General features: G+C 34.9%; 1 protein-coding gene across 1 annotated transcript; it reads right to left on the reverse strand.

Annotated features, from left to right (window-relative positions):
* Positions 1–65: 65 nt before the first annotated feature.
* On the reverse strand, positions 66–23,581 carry LOC138327251 (leucine--tRNA ligase, cytoplasmic-like). The gene is given in 33 exon segments (XM_069273228.1): positions 66–1,081; positions 1,458–1,593; positions 2,696–2,791; positions 3,422–3,634; positions 4,234–4,362; positions 4,364–4,618; positions 5,345–5,361; positions 5,364–5,434; positions 5,758–5,941; positions 6,388–6,451; positions 6,634–6,691; positions 7,488–7,714; positions 8,289–8,329; positions 9,327–9,475; positions 9,952–10,037; positions 11,741–11,770; positions 11,773–11,811; positions 13,108–13,121; positions 14,357–14,386; positions 14,734–14,839; positions 15,409–15,462; positions 15,936–16,012; positions 16,636–16,723; positions 17,294–17,519; positions 18,125–18,192; positions 18,586–18,649; positions 18,959–19,071; positions 19,531–19,692; positions 20,303–20,437; positions 21,044–21,124; positions 21,830–21,917; positions 22,613–22,806; positions 23,444–23,581. Coding segments are annotated over 32 exon segments (3,474 nt in total). The 5' UTR covers positions 22,780–22,806; positions 23,444–23,581; the 3' UTR covers positions 66–875.
* Positions 23,582–23,700: the final 119 nt, after the last annotated feature.

Raw genomic sequence — 23,700 nt, forward strand, 5'->3', positions numbered from 1 at the left:
ACTTGATTTCAAGGGCAGATAACTCTGAAATGATATTAAGATGTACTCGCAACAAGACAACCAAGTATTATATATATCAAATGCTTTATTGCATCACTCAAGAGATATAAAAAATAACTTAGTGTTCATCAGATTTGAATCTCGCAGCTTTTCAAGGGAGTGTATAACCTACTTATTCCAATATCAACAGGTTTAATATTTTAACAGATTTCAAATTTTAGGCTTATAGAGTACATGGTAAAAGAAGTATGGAAGCAATTAAAATTTTCAAATTACCAAACCCCAACCCTATACTTAATTTAACTAAAGATGATTTAACAATACTTCACCAACAAACTTCTTCCATATACTCCACAAGACTCAAAATCTTCTTTTCCCCCAGCTTTAATTTATTTTATTCATTCACTGAGTATCGATGATTATTTTATTGATTTTCAGATCATCAGAAATTTCACTCTTTCCTGCTGGGGTGTTTTCATACCTGACAAAATTGAGTGACACCACATATTCAAGAAATCAGAATACCGTATCCCATACACAATTCAAAATAAAAGCACCTTTATTCTACAAATAGATTAAATGTCTGTATTCATACTTTGTGGTCTAAGATGTGAAGACTTAATGTGTACTGGTAGACATTGAGATTTCATGATTTTTGATGTCACAAAAATTCAGTCCGACATTAAGATATCAATGTGTGACATTATAAATACAAGCAGCTTTATTTCAGAGTCTATGAATAGATTAAATGGTTAGTCAGACTTTGTGGTCTAAGATGTTAAGACTTAGTGTAGATTGTCCGACATAAAGATTTCACAGTCAGACATTAAGATTTCATGATTTTTGACACTATTAAGATTTCACAGTGTCAGACATTATGATTTCACATTGTAAGTCAATAAGGTTGTGACGTCCACACTTTTTCCATTTGTCTGAGCAGAGACAGTCTTATTGTCCAGATTGATGTGAAACACAACATTATCAGACAGCGCCGTCTTGCCACGGTTGGGATCGTCCAGGTCTGGAACTCTTCTCATCTCCTGCTCTGAGTTAAACACCATCACTTCTACTTGGCTTGGATCTACAAAACAGAACACAACTTTTGATCTTATTTAGTTTTAAAAAAATCTAAGAAGACAGTACAGAATGAGAGAATTTATATAGGCATTTCATGTTACTTATTCCATTTGACTCTACCATTTGAAAACTGGCAATAGAATTTGTTGAAATGAGAGTGAGTACAGAACGGTAGAGGACAGATGTAACACTCTCCTCAGCTCAATTTTTGCTGTCTAAAGAGAAATACAAACTTGGATATCTATTTCCTGAACACTATTCTATGAATTTATTTAATACCTAGCTTTAAAAGTTTAAGCATTTCTGTCATCTATAAATATATAAAATTACACACATTGCACATTTATTGCCATGCTGCATCATTTCAATGAGGTCTGTACCTTTCATTTTTGAGCGATCAGTTTTCATGAGTCTGTTGATAAGTTTTGACTTCAAATCTCCCTCATAGATAGGCAGAGTTACTTCAAACAGGCCGCTGTAGGGCTGGCAGTTGGATATACGGACGCTGACACTTGGCTGTAATATAAACAAAGATAACAATGTAAAGGTTAGACAGGTGGACACCTATTCTCTGTTTTGGGAATTATGTTTATGAGTTTTAAACGCATATCTTTCAAGGAAAATTATCCAGGTTTCATTCATTCACAATTCATACCTTTTGCACATGGGAAATAATTTTTTGATGACTTAAATAATGATTTGTTAAAAATTTCATTTTACCACATGAAACAGGAATGAGTTTACTTACCTTTGCAGATTATCTGAAAGGTCATAATCTGAGACCCACAGTTGATCACACTACGTTCTGCGACACTTATCTTTAATCATCGGAAATAAACTGTTGATTGCACTAAGCTCTGCTACTATATTGATGTATGTAACAGAGCGTAGTACAGTATAACTCGTCTAAACCGTACCCTGTATAAACGGGAAACTTGTCTATACCGATTAATTTGTTTGGTCCCGGCATATTTCTTAATAAACTATAATACCCAAAACCTGCATAATCCGGAACCTGTCTACTCTGAAAACCGAAACCGTCTAGGAAATGTTACTATACCTTTCTTTGTAAAATTAACTTGGGCAAACCGGCAGCAATGTTTTCACAACATGGGACTGATCTTGAGGTGCCTAAGGGGATTTACCTGTACCGGTATACTAAGGGCTAGATAGTGACAACTTTTCACTTTTCATTCGACGGTTTTGTTACATGTACATTGTATTTGTGAATACTTTTCACGGTCAATTCTAACAATAAAACATACACATAACTTCTGAGAGTTCATTTGAATGTAGCACAGCGAGAGAAATGGATCGTACATATACACCTCAGAAACCAAGAAAACGTAGGATGGAATTCTGTGTTCTACCATGTACATATGTGAGAATAAATGTTTGTGCTGTAATAAAAAAAAAATCTTCTGATGATTTCCATGTGAACATATTGTGATAAGGTTCTATCCTCTATATACCGGACATCTGTATAAACCGAACAAATAGACTGGTCCCGTTCACATCCGGTTTAGACAAGTTATACTGTACAATCAATTGTGGATCTCTGATGATACTGAAGGATTGAAGTAGACATTTTGTGTATATTGTCAGATGTTTTACCTACCTCTGTGTGTAGGGTGAGGAAGGGACTCCCAGGTACACAGTCCTCCTTGACCTTGTCCTCCGCCTCCTCAGAGAACTTCACCACCAAATCCTCCAACTGTAACACGTATCAAACAAATTTGTAGTTCTACTGAAAATTCTAATATCACTTCACCAAACTGGCAACGAGTTTGAAACCAAGGAATCTTTGATAGAAATATTGCTAGTTGTACAGTGTAACCAGCCCTTGTCTTATCCTGAGCCTTGTGTATTCCGGTGTCATTGCATGACAGTTTTCTTCGTGATTTAGGTATACTAAAATAATTAAAACTTGTATAATCTGGAAACCTGGCTATACTGACGAAATATCCTGATCTCTGTGACATCTGGTTTAGACAGGTTACACTGTACATATATATAACAGCATTCACAGGAAAGATATGTCTATAAATGCATGTTTTCTATCTAGAAAGATTTTTTTGTTTGGTATTTCCTGACGTATGTCAGAAACATCAGGGCTGTTTTCGATTATATGGTTTTACTAGTTGGACCTAATCATTAGTTTATGAATCAAAGACAGATCTGATGATATTGTTTTAAGACAAGTCTTGACAAAGCCCTCACAGGCCTGTATCAAACACTGCAGGTCCGTCAGAAATAATGACTTTAAGAAACTGTCGAACCGGTTCTTCAGATTAAACGAAACGGGCCTGGCCTTTTTTCGGTATCAACACAATGCGATACCTACCTCCAGTGTGGAAAGTAGATACTTCTTGTACATCTCCATCACTTCTTTCTCATCGAAGTCCATGGTGGTGTTGAGAGCCTTCAGACCGGACGTCTCCACTCCCTCCTTCATCAACTGTACAAACGGCATCAGCTTCTTCTTGTACTTCTGCAGACTGGCTTCTTTGTTTAGGGTGCCTGCTATCACCTTGTTGTCAGGGAAACCATTGTTCTCCTGTCAAAGGAAAAGGTCAACAGGGTTTTATCTTCCAACTTCTAAAGGAAAACAATTGGCCTGACTGATACAAGGAGACTGTAACCCAAGGTCTGAACGAAATCTTTGAAAAATAAAGAGATGCCAGGTCTTTAACGCATTGTATTTTTATATAATAAATACCTGTTATAAAAGGGCACCTGTCTATAAAGGACAGACACACCAATCCCATTTAGTGCAATTTTTCTATATAATTGACCTCTGTATAAAAGACACCTGTCTACAAAGGATGTTTAGATATGCCCCTTTGGTGTTCATTATATCGGACCATTAAGTTTCATAATGACTTCATTTCACACTTTTGGTATGTACCATTAATTTGCATCAATTTAATGTAATTATTTTGTATTTGATTGAATGGTGGCAATTAATTTTCAGGATTTCCTTCTGACCACAAAAAATTTAATTGCACAGGAACATAATTCAGGAACTATATTAGAAAGTTTTACTTGTATGAGAATCATGATTCATATCCTAGAATATTGTTTCTCTTACCCCAGACAGGGATATCACTCCAAAGAGGATATAAGATTCTAATAATCAAGAGTATAAGTGTCTACCTTATGAAGTTGCAGAAGTTTGGTGAGGACAGTTGTCTGCCAGGCTGGATAAGTCTTTGCTACCCAGATCGTTCCATGAGAAGGTTTACTGATCGCCTGTTTCTTGCCTTTGCCTGGCGTCATCAAGCTGTTTCTGACGGATACGGAAGTTGTGGGCTGAGGTCATGATGTATTGAGACAGCTGGATAAGTTTGTCCTCTACTGGTCCAATCTCTGGCCACGACGCATGCATGATACTTTCTTTGTTACCCAGCAGCCCCCAGATATGTTCACAAATGTGTGGACAGATCGGACTGAGCATCAGGGTCTGTGATCTGATGAAGGTGAACAGCAGGTCGACATGCATCCCTTCAAGTTCTAGCTCACGATACTTGTCTCTCACACCCTGTAACAGTTCACAGTTATAAGTCATATATTTCAAATACTGTATTCGACTCAATAAGTGCCCTGGCACTTAAACAATTTCTTAATGATTATTTTTACAATTTCATTATGATACTTTTAATGTCATTGAACATTTGGAGTCATAAGTGGATTTATTCTTATTACTTGTCTCTCAAACCCTGTAACAGTTCACAGTTATAATTCATACATTTCAAATACTGTATCCGACCCAATAAGTGCCCTGGCACTTTCAAAATTTCCTAATGATTATTTTACAATTTCTTTATGATTTTTTTTAATGTCATTGAACATTTGGAGTCATAAGTGGATTAATTCTTATTACTTGTCTCTCAAACCCTGTAACAGTTCACAGTTATAATTCATATATTTCAAATACTGTATCCGACCCAATAAGTGCCCAGACACTTAAAATTTTTATTAATGATTATTTAACAATTTCTTTATGATTTTTTTAATGTCATTCAACATTTGGAGTCATAAGTGGATTAATTCTTATTATCTCTAAAGAATTTCTCCCCCCCCCCCCCCCCATTTCTCCCCCCCCCCCCCCCCCCCCCCCCCCCCCCCCAGTGGTTGATAAATGATGCTGTAAAACACATAATTTTTAAAGTAAATGCTTACAATCACACAAAACTTGAACATTACATCTTAAATTTTTAAGTATGGGCTCGTTATTACAATTATCTGTGGTCAAAATAACCATTACCTGGAACTCAAAGAATCTGTGCGTAGAGCCTCCTTGTACATCATCTTCTCATAAAAGTTCTTGGTCTCTAAGATAGCCTTGTTCATGTCACTGTACAGAACAAGAACATTTAGATATTTTTTTGGTTAAAGTACATGTGTTCATTTTAATGCATATGCTTTGATAGACCTTCATCCTAGGCAACTTCTGGCCAAATATTATGACCTTATATAATTATGTCCAGTGGTAATTTACAAATAGTTTAAAATGGTCATTATGGGTTAAAAATAGGTCGGAAATATAAATCAACCATGACAGATGATACTAAAAGAAAATACTTTTTTGAGACTTTAAATATAATTATATATCTTTAGAATCATTGTTTACGTATCTGTCAATGTGGCTGTAGTGCCATCGATGTTTCTATCACATACCTGATGAAGACCTTGTCACTCAGAGTACGCTCGGGACCAGATCGTAGAGTTCCCTTCGTCGCTTGTATCTCCTTCACCCATTCCATGAACGTGTACAGACGGAGGAGACCAGCCTCTGCCATTATCTCCATGAAGTTGGCATCTTCAATGGCATCTCCTGCTCCAGCCAGGGCCAGACGCATACCTAGGTAACAAATCATTAATTAGCATTTTAAATATTTTAAATTTTTTTTTTGTAATTTCAAACATAATCAAAATTGACATTGACATTTTAAGGTCAATGTTGAACGACATTTAAAATGAAACATTAGTAAAATGAATAAGTTGTTTCCCCAAAGTACAGACACAATATGGAACAACATTAACCTAATGACAAATAGATGACTTGGACTCCACCGACATAACTTTTACTTTAGGCAAGATGAAAACAGTGTGGCTTGCAATCAGTATATAAATGTAAGATGGTGGAAAGCCAGACTTCTTTCTTGCAGAAAAAACAGTCACTCTAGAGCATTATTTTGTAACTGTCTTATGTGGGCCTCAAACTGACAACCCATAAGAGAAGGGCTGGAATTAGGTCATCATATGACAAGTCCCATGCCACAAGTGGAACCCTAACACAAAACTTACCATCCGCTGAGAATTTCTTCAGCGCATCACTCAGAGTCAGGAAGTTTCCTGTTGACTTGGACATCTGAAACAATATCAAAAACATCAATAAGTATTATTGTTTTTACTTGTAATTACAAAACAGTAAATTTTGTCACACAACAAAATATATTAGGTTTCAACTGAGTGAACAAAAAGTTGAATGTTTATGACAGCAAAGACTTGTATCCATCTATATTCTGCACATTGTGCACTGTTTTTTCTTACCTTTTCTGCATTCAACAGCAGATGCCCATTGGCTCTGATTGCTTTTGGCCATTTTGATCTGGAAAAAAAGAAATATAAATATCCAATCCAAAGAAATGCTTACAGGTATTACTATCAAGAAAATTAAATCAGTTACTCAAAACTAAAAAAATTAAAAACAACAACAGGGCCATTTTCAATTTGACTCGCTGGTCCTAGTCGTTCGTTTATGAATTAAAAACGGTCCTGGTGATTTTATATTGTTTTCAAACGAGCTTTGACAAAAGCCCTCACAGGCATGGGTCAAAAACAGCAGGTCCATCAGGATATAATTCAGAATTTTGCTTTGTTGCGAGCATTTTCATTGGGTTAAAAATTTACTTTATCAGCCCATAAAGGAAAAATTGTGTCGCCATTTCTAACGTTGCCTCTGATTGGCTGAGATGACAGCGTGATGATTTCATAGACAACAGAGTCCCAAAATGAATCTTGAATATTGAAGAGATTATCTTTAGTAAATTGAATTATAAGGATTAATTTGAATAGATTTTTCATGTTATGGAGATATAACACAAAAATCTGAGTGTACTCTCATCATAAACCGCTTCGCGGTTTATTTAGAGTACACTCAGATTTTTGTGTTATATCTCCATAACATAAAAAATCTATTCAAGTTAATCCTTCATTATACTTGAGATAATGACTTTAACAAACAATCGAACCGACAGTTCTAAATAAATGAAAGAAAACGGCCCTGGATATTTTATTGAAAGGTAATGGTAACTTAAAGTAAGGTGAGCAGATTCATGGTAGGAGTATATAATAATTTAGATTAAATAAGAAGGTCTTATTAGGAGAGATTTGGAGAGACTTACTGGTCGTCTGGCCATATTGCACAGTGATTGTAGATATAGTATGTGAGATGGTTAGGGACCAGATCCTTGCCCGATACCCTCAGATCGACCGGATACCAGTAGTTAAACTCAGACTTCATTTTGTCCAGTGTTTCCTTTGGAATATCTGTGGTGGGAGCCTTGGTGTTACTGAAGAAGATGTAGTCCCATACCTCTGGTGTCATCTGGTCCGGCCTGGAAACAGTAATTCAGAGGTTGCTTTACAGACACTGTTAGTGTTGGTTGATCATTTAATTATTTCTATATTTATACAACCATTAATCACTACACTTTGTTTGCATGTCATGAGCCCATAATTTGATCACTTTGTTCAGTGTAGTGTAACTTGTCTAAACTGAATGTCACCAGGACCAACATATTTAGCCGTTATAGCCAGAGTTTTCAGATTACACAAGTTTTAATTACCTTGAACTTTTAAATTAGGAAGGAAAATGCGGAAAAACAATTACTGAACAATTACTGTACACCAAATTTACACAAAGGTTTAAATTAATTGCAATGTTCGCAATATCAGTTAAAGTTTTAGAGAATTACAATGTAAATATTAACCTGACATTTGCATGGGCTAATGTGTTTTTTTCCTTATATTAAAACTATAGACCACCACTACCGTCAAACCCCCTCCCCGTGATGACCCCAAGGGTCACTCCTCCCTGGAGTAGGTGAGCTACTGTGTAGTAGGCCATATGTAGATAGTGGAATCAGACAGGTTTAACACATTTCCTATAACAAATTGACCAAATAATCTGCTCAATTACATACTTTGTATCCCACCGGCAGCTTGGTACTCGTCTCAGGTGATCCTAAAAATGCAGAACAATTACCTGAAAGACAATATCCATTTAAAAGCCTGATAAACTTGAAAAAAATTAACGATTAGTGCTTTGATGAAATTTTTGCTTGGTACCGATGAAAACACTACAGCCATTTTAATTGAGATGACTTGTTTTAATTGAGTGTTTGATTGGTCAAAACATCCCAATTTCTCATTATAGCCAGGGTCCACCTTCAAGGTCCCCACTACCTTAATGTCTCCTTCTTCCGGAGTCAAACATAAAGGCTTCTTTGAAAAAACATTAATAACATCAGAAAATAGATACAGATGGCCTAAGATGAGCTTACAACACCAAACAAATGCAAGATTTCCTCCAAAATTTATGATAACAGTTGAGAGTCATTTCGACGCTGCTTACTTTTGCGTCTGATGCAGTGAGAGTCCATCTACACGAGCGCTGTATTTAGGATGATGGCTGGAAACATAAGACGACCCCCGTTATAGGAAAAATTAAACATTATTTATTTATTTTGATTAAACTGTTCAGAAGGTGATGATACATGTGGTATTAACAGTAAGGTTAATATTTTTTTGCGACTCTACATAATTATTGATCTCGTTTTACATTACCCCCCAGTATTAAAAAATTTTTAAAATTAAAAAGCCGTGTTTGGAAAGGTAGTGGGCCTTTAAGGATGTGCCAGGTTTAGAAAGAGGTGGAACAAAGTAAAAAAAGACCATCCACCAAAAGAAAAACCACTCCTTGCCCAGACCACCAGTCAGTCGTACCCGACAAACCAACTCTACATGAGTTAGCTAACCTCAAGGGACATCTTAACTACTTGGCTACTGCGTTACCACACACTCTGATTAACAACTCTCAGACCAAAAATAAATCTGTAATTAATGAGCATCAATATGTGTACATTTGAAAATGTTCATATCAAACACAAAATCTATCAGCTCCACTTTTGTTATGCGGGAGATGTAATAAACAAGCTTTACAATAATATTGCTAATCGTACCTAAACCGAAGCTTCGTGAGCAGGCATGTTCGTGTAACCAGTCTAGAGTGGCGATAAAATTCTTCCGAACTTCATCAGCGTATGTTTCTACCTCTTCCAGACACTTTAGGGCTTGTGCTTTCCAGCTCTCTTCACCGTAGTCAAGGTACCTACAAATTCAGATTAAAAACATTTTAATGACACATCGATCCACATTAAACAAATGCCCATTAGTAGTTCTAATTTAAAATAGTAAGCTCTAGGTAATTTCAATTATAATTCCTCCACTATGTTTGTAAAGATAGATACAAGATTCCACATTTATATGATATTCAGTGTTCCCATTATCCTGTTTCCTAATTTTCATTGAAACCAGAAAACTTTTAGTGGCCATCTTAAAATTCTCGGGAAAACTTCAAAACCATTTTGCACATCTTCATACCATCAGCCATTACTACACCAGTATGTGCAATTTTATTACAATAGGACTAATAGTTTTTGAGGAAATCTCCTGAGAGGAATTGTGGACGGACAGACGGACACATGGGGATCCTGTATATCTGATTTGGGGACCTAACAAAAACACCTCAGCCCTTCAGTCCATGAGAGATGAATATAATTAAACTATATTAAGAAGTATACATACCACTGGTCACAGTTTGCTACTACACATTCATCATTGGACCGAGATATCACTTTCTTCTCCGGCTCCATATACTTAACAGCATCTCCCTGTAATTATAGCATGTACATGTCACAATAACCTCTTCATCTCCCTGTAATTATAGCATGTACATGTCACAATAACCTCTTCATCTCCCCCATGTTACATGTATCTCCCTGTAATTATACCATAGTACATGTCACAAATAACCTCTTCAAATATACTATTTTTATACCATGTACATGTCACAATAACCTCTTCATCTCCCTGTAATTTAATACCATGTACATGTCACAATAACCTCTTCATCTCCCTGTAATTATACCATGTACATGTCACAATAACCTCTTCATCTCCCTGTAATTATACCATGTACATGTCACAATAACCTCACAATAACCTCTATCATCTCCCTATTAATTATACCATGGTACATGTCACATTTCATCTCCTGTAATTATACCATGTACATGTCACATTATACCTCTTCAGCACTCCCTGTAATAAATAGTACATGTACATGTCACAATAACCTCTTCATCTCCCTGTAATTAGACCATGTTACATGTCACAATAACCTCTTCATCTCCCTGTAATTATACCATGTACATTGTCACAATAACCTCTTCATCTCTGTATCCTGTAATTATAACTCTTCACTCCTGTAATTATAATGGTACATGTCACAATAACCTCTTCATCTCCCTGTCACCATGTACATTACAACTTCATGTACATTATACCATGTACATGTCCACAATAAACCTCTTCATCTCCCTGTAATTATACCGAATGTACATGTCAGGCAATACAATAACCTCTTCATCTCCCTGTAATTTATAGCCATGTACTTGTCACAATAACCTCTTCATCTCCCTGTAATTATACCATGTACATGTCACAATAACCTCTTCATTCTCCCTGTAATTTAATCCATGTACATGTAAGTCACAATAACCTCTTCATCTCCCTGTAATTATACCATGTACATGTCACAATAACCTCTTCATCTCCCTGTAATTATACCATGTACATGTCACAATAACCTCTTCATCTCCCTGTAATTATACCATGTACATGTCACAATAACCTCTTCATCTCCCTGTAATTATACCATGTACATGTCACAATGAACCTCTTCATCTCCCTGTAATTATACCATGTATGTCACAATTACTCGTCTGTTATATACCATATAACATGTCTCAATAACCTCTCATCTCACTGTAAGATATACCATGTCACACACCTCTTCACTGGAATTATACCTTGTATGTCACCTAACCTCTTCATCTCCCGAATATTTATACCATGTGTCAGTGATCTCAATAACTACTCTTCAATCTCCCCTGAAATTGTTCTACTAAATCAGGACTAGACCAATGTGTCTAGGTCAACAGGGTCACTGAAGCAGCTCGCGATCTCTTCATCTCCCTGTAATTATGCGGGAACATACAATTTTCAAATTTGTACACTGTAATGAACCAATTGTATTCTACATCTAAATACGTATTAGTATTTTTACATGTTCAAAATAATACAGTTTTAATGGGCGAGTCCTTATGGATTCTTAATAGAATGTACATGTAAAACTTATACTTGTCTTCTTGAAAATTCCCCAAAATTTTGGTGTTGGATGAAAATCTTCAATGTTCATCTTATTTGTGTTTTTGAATGAAAATGATGAGACATGTAACTTTTATGCAACACATTTTTTAAAGTGGAGTATGAGAAGATTTGAAACCCCATTATAACTGAGGGTTCTACATACGATGTCTATCAGCTTTGCCCGGTTTAATTTTCCATCACATCGCTCTCCACTTTCTGTCCTTTGTAGCCATTCTACCAATCATGATCTACAATGAAAACAGATGACACTCCTTAACCTGTTTTCCTCACATCTCTAATTCTGATACACATGAAAACATGAGAAAACCTTACCTGTTCATAGTAACTCATGACTTTCAAATGTACATGAAAACAAGAGAACACCATAATGTTATAGTCACACACTGATTCAGATACAATGAAAACAGAGAACAACCATAATGTTATAGTTCACACATGATTTTCAGATACAATGAAAACAGAGAACACCCATAATGTTATAGTCACATACTGATTCTGATACTATGAAAACTGAGACACATACCATAATGTTTTTGTCACCATCACTGATTCAGCTACAATGAACAGAGAACACATAATGTTATAGTCTCATACTGATTCAGATACAATGAAAACAGAGAACACCCATTAATGTTTTAGCATCACACTGATTCAGATACAATGAAAACAGAGAACACCCATAATGTTATAGTCACACACTGATTCAGATACAATGAAAACAGAGAACACCCATAATGTTATAGTCACACACTGATTCAGATACAATGAAAACAGAGAACACCCATAATGTTATAGTCACATACTGATTCAGATACAATGAAAACAGAGAACACCCATAATGTTATAGTCACACACTGATTCAGATACAATGAAAACAGAGAACACCCATAATGTTATAGTCACACACTGATTCAGATACAATGAAAACAGAGAACACCCATAATGTTATAGTCACACACTGATTCAGATACAATGAAAACAGAGAACACCCATAATGTTATAGTCACACACTGATTCAGATACAATGAAAACAGAGAACACCCATAATGTGTATAGTCACACTGATTCAGATACAATGAAAAAAACAGACCCATAAGTTAATAACACCCATATTGTTATAGTCATAATGTTATAGTTCACACACTGATTCAGATCACAATGGAAAACACGAGTACAAAAACCCCATATATGAACACCCAGAATTTAATGTTATAGTCATTGTTTACATGATTCAGATAACAGTGAACACCCTTTATGGTTCAATAGTTCACACAATGGATTCAGTGATACAATGAAAACAGAGAACACCCTCATAATGTTATAGTCACACACTGATTCAGATACTAAGATGAATGACAGGAGAACACGCCATGAAAGTAATAGTCACACACACCCATGATTTCAGATACAATGAAAAACAGAGAACACCCATAATGTTATAGTTCCACAACACTGATTCAGATAACAATGTAAAAAAGAGAACACCCATAATGTGTTTTATAGTCACACAACTGACATCAGTACTTCATACTCTGAAAACAAGAGAAACACCCACATGTTATAGTCACACACGATTTCATATACAATTAAACAGAGAACACGCCATAATGTTATATAGTCACACACTGATTCAAATACAATGAAAACAGAGAACACCCATAATGTTATAGTCACACACTGATTCAGATACAATGAAAACAGAGAACACCCATAATGTTATAGTCACACACTGATTCAGATACAATGAAAACAGAGAACACCCATAATGTTATAGTCACACACTGATTCAGATACAATGAAAACAGAGAAGTAGAACACCCATAATGTGTAAGGTATAGTTCCACACACAGACTTCAGATACAATGAAAAACACAGAACACCCACAATCTTATAGTCACACAATGCTTCAGATACAATGAAAACAGAGAACACCCCATAATGTTAAGTCACACACTGATTCAGATACAATGAAAACAGAGAACACCCAGATTCAGCACCACTGATCAGATACAATGAAAACAAGAACACATAATGTTTATAGTCACACACTGATTCAGATACAATGAAAACAGAGACACCCATAATGTTATAGTCACACACTGATTCAGATACAATGAAAACAGAGAACACCCATAATGTTATAGTCACACACTGATTCAGATACAATGAAAACAGAGAACACCCATAATGTTATAGTCACACACTGATTCAGATACAATGAAAACAGAGAACAACCCATAATGTTATAGTCCACACACTGATTCAGATACAATGAAAACAGAGAACACCCATAATGGTTATCCTTATAGTCACACACTGATTCAGATACAATGAAAACAGAGAACACCCATAATGTTATAGTCACACAGAGTAACAGCCCCATAATGTATTATAATTACACTGATACAATGAAAACAGAAAAATACCATAATGAAAGATACAATGTAAAACAGAGAACACCATAATGTTATAAGTCACACACTGATTCAGATACAATGAAAACAAAAAATCCGATCCCTTATATTGTCATCATATAATGATTAGGATAGTAAAACCAGCAATATTTAGGGTACATCAATTACCATATTCTTACAAATTAGACTCAATACATACTGAGTTGAAGATATTAAAGTAAAACTAATATTACATACATCAATATTTTATTGATTCTTTAAACAAATAACTAATCAATGTTAATTAATCAATTATATTTTGAATTGTTGTCATTTGGCCAGGAATCCCATCTTTAAAATGTTACTCTTGTAAAAGCCCTTTTTGTACTTTAAAACTAACTACCTAATAAAACATTTGCCTTATAGATCTAGCTTGATCATTGAGCAGAAACCTACTCCTTTCTGAAAACCTACTCCTTTTCTGAACTACTCCTATATTTTGCACTCTAAAATGGCTTAACCCAATCAGTAGAAAGCCCTTTTAACTGTACAGACAGCTTGTCTTTGGGTGCCGTCAATAGTAGTTCTGTCTCGAATCGTGATTATTTGCACAAGCCAAAAGCTTTTGTACCCTCTTTAGATAGTTTGTTTGATCTCAAACACACTTCTTTGCCTCCATAAAGTAAACTCTTTGTTATTCTAGCTCAAATAGTTCTGCGCTTACTATACTCACTGCCTGTACGATCTACAGCACATAGACATTTACGGAAGTGGCTCAAAATCTTGAACTCATCACAAGCTTTGATAGCACATAGATTTCCATAGTCTGGTACATTGATGATCGGCACCTACAACGACAAGATTGTAATCGGCACCTACAACGACAAGATTGTGTTTAACATGCAATGGTTTAACAGTGACATTTCACAGCATTGTTGGAAAACATTTACCTTTAAACTGATGAAAACAAGTTTCCAATTATTGGTGAAAATTCATTGACTATATTTGGTGTAAACAAGTTTCATAACATTTATTGATAGTTAGATATTTTAATGCATTAAAATGTAAGTACATTGCATACAGGAAATTTTGCTAACAAATCCTTTTCGAAGCTATGGCCTAAACAAAACGTTATCAGAAGATCCATAGCCTGAACCTAAAGAACAAGTGAATACAAATGCAGAGAAAACATTTCCTTTTCTTCAAAAAATGATGAGACAAAATTTTTTAATGAGGGTCAAAAGACATCAAAATAGGTACCATACATTTACACATGTAAGCCTGTCTATAAAGTAGTGACTCAGCAACCACACTTAATGCAACTAAGTAACTGACCTCTGTCTGTAGGACACCTGTCTATAAAGGATGTCCCTTTGGTGTCCTTTATAGACAGGTTTGACTGTATAGCAACACTTACTGGTTCAAAAGGCATGACCATTTCATCTTTTATACCATACTTTTCTCTGAAAGGCTGAAACCACAAAAATAATTAACATGATTAAGCCACTCTGACACTAGATCTATTACTTTAAGGTCAGTTTGCTGAGATCTTCTGGAGATTTTATATACATGTGTGTTAGTTACTTATATGTTTATTGTTCACATTTCAATTGTTGATAAAGTTGTTTTACCTGTTAAATGTTTACAATTAGGGAACCCCAAAATTACTTTGTTTAGCATAGTTCATTGAACACATATTACAAAGATTTAATAAGAATATTGCTGGAGAATGAAAAGTTCTAGGTTATAACCATGAATTTGTTGTAAGTGTATTCCTTATAAACATGTAAGCATGTTCTTTATTTACACACATTTTACTGTAAATAATATTAATTCTGGTTTTGTTGATTAACTGGTAGTTTTTCTTGTTAGATATTTACCTATAACCTGTTACCTGTCTTAATTCATTGATATTTATGTATACCTCATCTGTATATTATTTACCTGTTTGTTTTTTAAGTCTCGTAGGGCAGCAAAATCATCCGGAGAGTCGGACGGAACACTGGTAACTACGCCAGTTCCTGGGGTAAAAGTGATACATCATTAGAAAGTATGTATCTAGGATCAGTGTTAGAGCTTTCACTAATTACAACCAGGGAATGATTCATGGTAATATCGCTGACATGACTGTAATAACTGATGTTCTCTCTCACAATATTATCTACCGTATGTAAGGATCCAGGAATAATGTAAACTCCAGAAGCTAGAGGACAAGCTATTCCCTGAAGGGACCTGTATTAAGCCGTAAAACTACCGGTGGTATACATTATATGCAACATGGGTATCCAGTAGGAAGAACTACAATTAAAAATGATCTATTTCGTGGTTACTGTAAACATTTATATTTTTTTGAGTGCTTAGCTTCGCAATATGCAAGAGCAAACATTTTGTGGCAGTGTTATTTTCACAATATATCCATAAAACTTCAAGTGCTGTAGAAATTTAGTGGTGAAAAGGCCTTCGCATGGTAAGCAAGTATTCCCCTCTCATATGAAGTTACAGTAATATATAAAGAAATCTAAGATTGAATCCTTGCTTGTTTGGATTTGAATTGAATCAATTATTTTATCTAGAATTAGAAGGGTTACCAACTTCTCATGGGTTACCAATTGATTATCACTTCGGTTGTCAGGATCACACTAACCTTTATCCTCTTTGATAGTCAGCATGGGTAAGGTGTAGATGGTCTTATACTTGGTGAGTGGTCCACTCAGGGCGGCGCCCATTATATCCTGTAACCATGGTAAAATAAACCTTTTAGAAGTTACAGAGTTATCTCCTCTTGTGAGCAGTTTGATAATTATTTAAGTCATTTCTATGAAGCATCATAAAATATCTTATGTTTTCATAAAATTATTATCTCTAAAAGTAATGATGTAATTATCTATACCTGTTCACATCAATAGATAAATCAAACAGAACACGGAATATTTAACCCTAGTGGTGCTATTCCCACCATTTGGCGTTCTACTGGTCGAGTGCTAAACCCGCCATTTGGCGTTCCTCAGAAAATATGGGAATTCCCATTTGTGATCGATATTTTTTGTGTCAAATAAAACAGATATTAAAATGTAATTGATACAAGTTAAAACGTTAGCATTTCATTTCTTTGTATTGCAAAAACGAAAATCAAACTCCCGAGTCATTTGGCTGTGCAACAAACAAGAACTTACTGGAAAGCACAGATTCGGCAGCATATTAGATATTTTTAGTGTGACATTACGTCTCCGGAAATGCCATTCTTTGAAAACTAGACATCCCCCTACATAACTTAGCTTATTACAAATACTAAGAAAACTTACCTGTCCTGTTAGTTCCACTAGAACGTCCACCTTGCCTTCAGTCTTTGTGAAACCTTGGTAACACATGTTACGAGCAGCCCGCTTTGTAGAGATGTAAACTTCTCCATTAGCAAGCTCGTGAGCAATGTAAGGGATGGTCGGGTGGATCCAAACGTTTGTCTGACCAAACATTGTCTCCGGACGCAGGGTAGCAGCAGCAAGATACACCTTCCTTCCTTTCAACTTACTGTTAGAAAAAAATATCAAAATCTCCAGTAATAATGGCATTCATATCACTTGAAAACCAACGAGCTAAAGTTTAGAATTTTAAATTCAGAGTACCTGTTAAACCACTTAACTAGCATTATATAAAGTTTAAACAAAATGCATTGATCTGTTCACTATTCAAGTTATCACCTGGAAACTAACATCAAGGCAGACAATGGAAGAACAAACAGACAGATGTAGACAAACAATACATTCCCCCTTGGCATCACCGGCAGAGTACTAAATATCTTAGTACCGTATTCGACCCAATAAGCGCCCAGGGCGTTTAAAAAATTGAAAAGGTGCTAATAAGACATAATTATTGCAAATCTAGACAGTGTTGTGTAGTTTTGGTCTTTATTTATGTGTGGGCAATTGAAATCGAGGCTTCAAAAAGCTGGAGGGGCGTTTATAGGGACATGGGCGCTAATCGGGTCGAATAAGGTATGGGTTTGTGCGTGTTTGATAACAGCAGAAAGTTGAGGCAAGACCAAAAAATTACGCAGGATCCCTGATTTTTACAAGTTCAAGCTAATTACGTTCAGTTGTATATCTAAATTGTAACAGTGCTGATCATGATCTTACCTTAGTTTAGGTAGGAGAGGCTCCTGCATCCGAATCTTAATCATAGTGTACTCTTGTGGTCCAACATTCTACAACAAACAGTAGAATTACTGAGTGTGGTTCTTTGTTTATAGTCATGAGTGTAACAACAGAAAGTTATAGATACATGCAATATATATTGCATTTCAATTATTTTCATTACAAGAGTTATAAGATTATGTTTTAAAAGAATAAACCTTTTTCGTTTCAATAATGAAAGCTAGATCATCTTTTTACCTAGTTTCAATAATGAAAACTAGAACATCTTTTTACCTAGTTTCAATAATGAAAGCTAGAACATCTTTTTACCTAGTTTCAATAATGAAAGCTAGAACATCTTTTTACCTGGTTTCAATAATGAAAGCTAGAACATCTTTTTACTTAATGTATAATCATTATAAACTTTGATTTTTTATTAATACTAAATTTTGAAGTAGACTTACCTCCCCTTTACTTCTGTCATGGTCCATACACGGTTGTCCATCTTTGGGTGAGTAAATGGTGTATCTACAAATCAATATCAATGTTGTAGCAAAATCATTCAAAACAATGACTGTAAACATAGACTGATGCATAGAAAATGCATTTAGCAAATTAGTATTTTAGTGTTAAATATCTGGCATGAAACATACCTATTCCACTAAACTATGCACATTCATAGTATTACATATTCAACAAGGTGTCTTTTGAACAAGCAGCCAAAGTTTGATAAGACAAAGCATTGCTCTGGTGACCATGGTTCCATGTAATCAATGATGATGTCAAATGTGATAGAAGTTCAATAAATAGCATAAGACTTTTGAATCAATGGCCTACCTCTTGCCAAACTTAATCTTGTTTCCTTCCTTAAGCCTATAAAACTGCCATCGTACAAACGAGTCGTAATATGGGTTCTTGTCCGTGGTGATAAAGCTTCGCCTCCAGTCAACCTGTCACAATACAGTCAAATTGTCAAAATAGCAATTATTGTCTGATAAATGACGCCAAAAATGTTAAATTCATTCATCTTTAAATTGGGGGTAACAATCACTATTGTTGTAGAACTGAAGGCTCTGTGTGTGACAACATAAGATGAGACAGGGTAGTCCATTCAGATGATGTACATCAGACAGAATTGTTTGAAAGAACAACAGCACAGTGCATTAGCTTTAAAGAGAGTTGTCACTCCATTTTAATCTTCAAAGAAGTGTTTCATGGCTTGTGATTAGAAATGTTTATTTCTTCTGAAACATCTTCATTTTTACTATGAAAAAGTCCAGGGGTGGATATATATATTACAACAGTGAAAGTAATAACTGGAGTAGTTTTGAGGATGAAATCCACCATATTTCAGGTAAACAGTGCCATAGAACTATCAATAGAATTGTAAATGTACATGAAATTCATACCTTGACTCCCATGTGTTGCAGGTCTGTCTTTGTTAGAGGTGGGAAGTACTCCAGCCAATGGAGAGAGTCTGCGAACAGTTTGATTTCCTCGTCGGGTACTCCAAGAGCTGACATAATCTGCCACTGGTACTTCAGGTTTCCAGTTTTAGCCACAGCCTTACTCTGTGACAAAAACCATCATTTACAACAGGAACAACTTTGATGACTTTGTTTCTTTGAAGTTTGAAAGATGATGTAAATTTTGGCAAGAACAAATCAAAATATTTCCTTAATGAGTTTTTCCTGTATTTAGAATTTGATACTTTATCTTGAAACCTGTTTAGTCAAATTTGACAAAGCAGCTTCACCCAAATGACAAAGAAATCTGAAAACCTAATTTTTTTGTACACAGAAAAATTGAATTATATTCGCTGTTTGTGACACTAAGAGAGTGGTCTTATTAAGCAGGTGTCTATTATACAGAGGTGGTCACTGTTTTTTTTTGCTGTAGTAATATTTATAATATTACTCATGTTCAAAGGTAATACAGTGTAACCTGTCAAAACCAACCACATTCTAATCCAGATCCCTGTCTAATCTGACAAAATTGTATGGAAATTCTCCTAAACTTAAAACAAATAAAACCTGTACAATTTCAGTACAATTTGGAACCTCTGTATACCGGAAAAAATATGCTGTTTCTGGAGACATCCAATTTAAAAAAGTTACACTGTCTTGATACAACATAAAACTTTCAAACTGATCACCCAAGTTTGGTTTGTGTATAATGTACCTTCTTTCCTTTAGCTTTGTCCTTGATGATTGGTTCATCTTCCGGTGGCGCTTCCTCTTCTTTTTCTTCTTCTACAGGGAACACCGGTGGACATCCAAACGTCTCTATTTCTCGCTTTAGTTTGTCTGCACAAGCCTTAATTACAACAAATATTACATAAATGCATATACGAAGTGGAAGTACAGTATATGTGTGTTTTAATCAAAGGTTGGCTAAAGCTGTCATCATATCATATTTTCATTACTTGACCATAGGTACGTGTAAAGAGTTTCCTATTATTAATTCTATATCATATGATCTGTCGTGATATTGGGGCAGACTACCTTGGAACTTTAACAATCAATTTTGTCTACACAGTAAGATTACTTCCTTACTCCAGATGTGTATATATAATATAAGACTCTTTCATATGAAGGTATACACGTATGAAGGATAGAGATATTTTACCCGAGTCCTGAGGTGTCGATAAATCAGGTATTTAACTAATTTAGTGACCCAAGGGTGGAATATTTGTATCTTTCATTCCCTCACAAGGAATTGTATTTTCCTTCCATATCACATCATTTATCAGAATTTATTTGTTGAAAATATTACGTTTTCTGCTCTCTGGTTTATCCTTTTAGGACACTAACTTAATGATGACACAATACATGTTTGAATGTTTAATATATTAAACCATATCATACAAAGGTTTATTGCCCTGGGCTACTTGACACAGGAAGTTTTCGTGAGAAACTTTACCTTGATTGGCATACCGGTACAGTGAAGGCCAAACGGAAATAGACATTTCTTCCCCTGCATACGCTGGTAACCAACAGCAAACTGAAAAGATAATACAAACATATATATAAATAACGTAGACTGACAGCACCTATTTTGGTTTGCTTGTGTTATAAAATGTCCTTTAAAGATATGCCAGCCAAGTTTTAATGATTGTGAAGTTTTTTTAAAGATATACCAGGACACAATTTCATCAATATTAAAAAAAAAAAAAACTTATCATTTTTTTTTCTCTTTCTTTACTAAAGTAATACTTTCTTGTGTAGAAAATTGTAAGCTATATAATTCTTCTAAGTTAAGGAATGGTGGTGAGACTGGGCGAGGATCTAGTGATATTCTAAGTTAAGGAATGGTGGTGAAACTGGGCGAGGATCTAGTGATATTCTAAGTTAAGGAATGGTGGTGAAACTGGGCGAGGATCTAGTGATATAAGTTTTTTTAAAGAAACAACATGATTAACATGATGTTGATCATGTACCTAGCCAACTGCATCACATACAACTAAAATGAAACAAAATGTCAGATGCTTCAGAAACCTTAACCAGTAAGCAATTACAGCGATTTTCTTTCTTCGAGGTATCGTTTGACATTTCCTCTTCTATTCCTTTACTTTATATTTACAAAGAGAATAACCGCATTAAATCCAAATTAAACCATATTTGCAAAAATATTAACAAGAACAACATATATGTTATTTGGGTACAATGTAATATAAGTAGTTATGAAATATAATGCATTGTTTGTTACCTCACACTTAGATAAGGAAAATGTGTGTCCCAGATGAAGACGGCCATTCATGTAGGGATATGGAAAGGTCACCACATATTTAGGCTTCCTGAAAACAATGAAAATATAATTACACTTTGTGCGATTTGTATCACCAAGTAATATATTAAATTATTATTTGATATATCATCATTTTTGAAATTTTATTATTATTTTCTCGATTACAATCGATCCTGCAGAAAATCAGTGGCAAAATCAGTCCACTATTGTGTTGCCATTGTAAACAACGCTTCAGTCAGCCGGATTTCCGTGAATTTACCATTTTTTACAATTGAACATATGCATTTGATCCGTAGTTATTTTCATCTTTATTATATTTTTGACAATATATATATTTTCTTTTAAACACCATTACCAATATTTTTTTGATGTACAACTTTGCTAAACAGGCAAGTAAATCTTACAATTTTCAAATCTGGATCACAACGCAATAATGCTAAAAACATTGTCTGATTTTGGTTTTCATCCACATATAAGTCGCACTGATGTAAAGGCCGCACTCCCGATTTTCAGGGAAAAAAGTTGCAGCTTATACTCGGGAAAACATGGTATATATAGCAATAAGACTTGTCTTGCTTCATTTATACTATATATAGAATAAAATATGAGCATACATCATGATCAAGAATTAAAATCTTAGTTTCACTTTCTTTCATTTATTACTCCAGCTAATGGTTAGAATATTAAAGGCTTGTTTTGAGACAATCAAACTGTTGGCAGTACTTGGTACTTAGTACTACTTACTTGGCCTCTGGACTACCAGGAACTGGGGCATCCTCTTCAAAAATGCGCTCTGTCTTCCATCTTTCTTGGACTTGTTTTTCAATTTGAATGATTTCATCAAGCTTTGCAGTACTTTTTCGTTCCACTTGGGGCTCTACAGCCTTGCTGGCACCAGCTTTGCTATCCATTGTGTTTTTTTCTTCTTTTTACATCAACTGTAAATGGTAACAGTAAATTAATTTTCATAATTAAAATTATCCATATGTTTTCCAGTCAGGGTTTTTGCCAGGTCTTTATAGGGTGCAGTAAGAGGACCATTTTCAGTCGGAATTTTCCTAATCACAAAAAAAAAAGTGAAAACCCCAAATTATATACGATACCTATAGTAGTAATCAGAGACATATATACATAATATATATGTTTCTGTTGCAATGACGTAACTCGATCTGGGCGACGGACATAATTAGATTTAATATCTGACAGATGGTACAGAGTATGATTATTCGATCAAAAGATATAGACATACCATATAGATTGTAAATACCAACTGTTGTAAACATGGCACCCCATGATCATTGATCAGTTTACAATTTTATTTTTCATTAGTAAATCCTCTTGTAGTAATTATACTGAGTCTTTGATGAAAATCAGTATGGCAAGGCATTTAATGTTGAATTAGGTGATTGATTAAATTACAATGTGGTAGATTAAGATATGGGGCTAAATATGGTAAAATAAAATGACATATGTCAGATAAGCTAGCTAAGACCGGTTTGTGTCACAAGGCAGTTTCACTAGCGTTTTAGCCAAAGGTAATCCGACAATAAATCCCTATGGTGACGCAATGCTTACCTTCTCATCCCAATCTCTTCAGTTGTTGATGTGTTGTGCCTCATACAACCTTATTTATGATGTATATACCCCTAAAAAGATCACTGCGTGATGCAACTTTTCTGTAATAGGGACCCACATGTACACCACAAACGAGGCATATGTCGTAAAATTCTGTCATCATTTTACCCCACTATTTCACCAATAAATTAATCATTTATTAATTTTTTTATTAGAACAACTTTTTAAGTTGATAAAATGAAAGTATTATTCATAAA

This window comes from Argopecten irradians, chromosome 7 (genome assembly GCF_041381155.1).
Source record: "Argopecten irradians isolate NY chromosome 7, Ai_NY, whole genome shotgun sequence".
Taxonomy (NCBI): domain Eukaryota; kingdom Metazoa; phylum Mollusca; class Bivalvia; order Pectinida; family Pectinidae; genus Argopecten; species Argopecten irradians.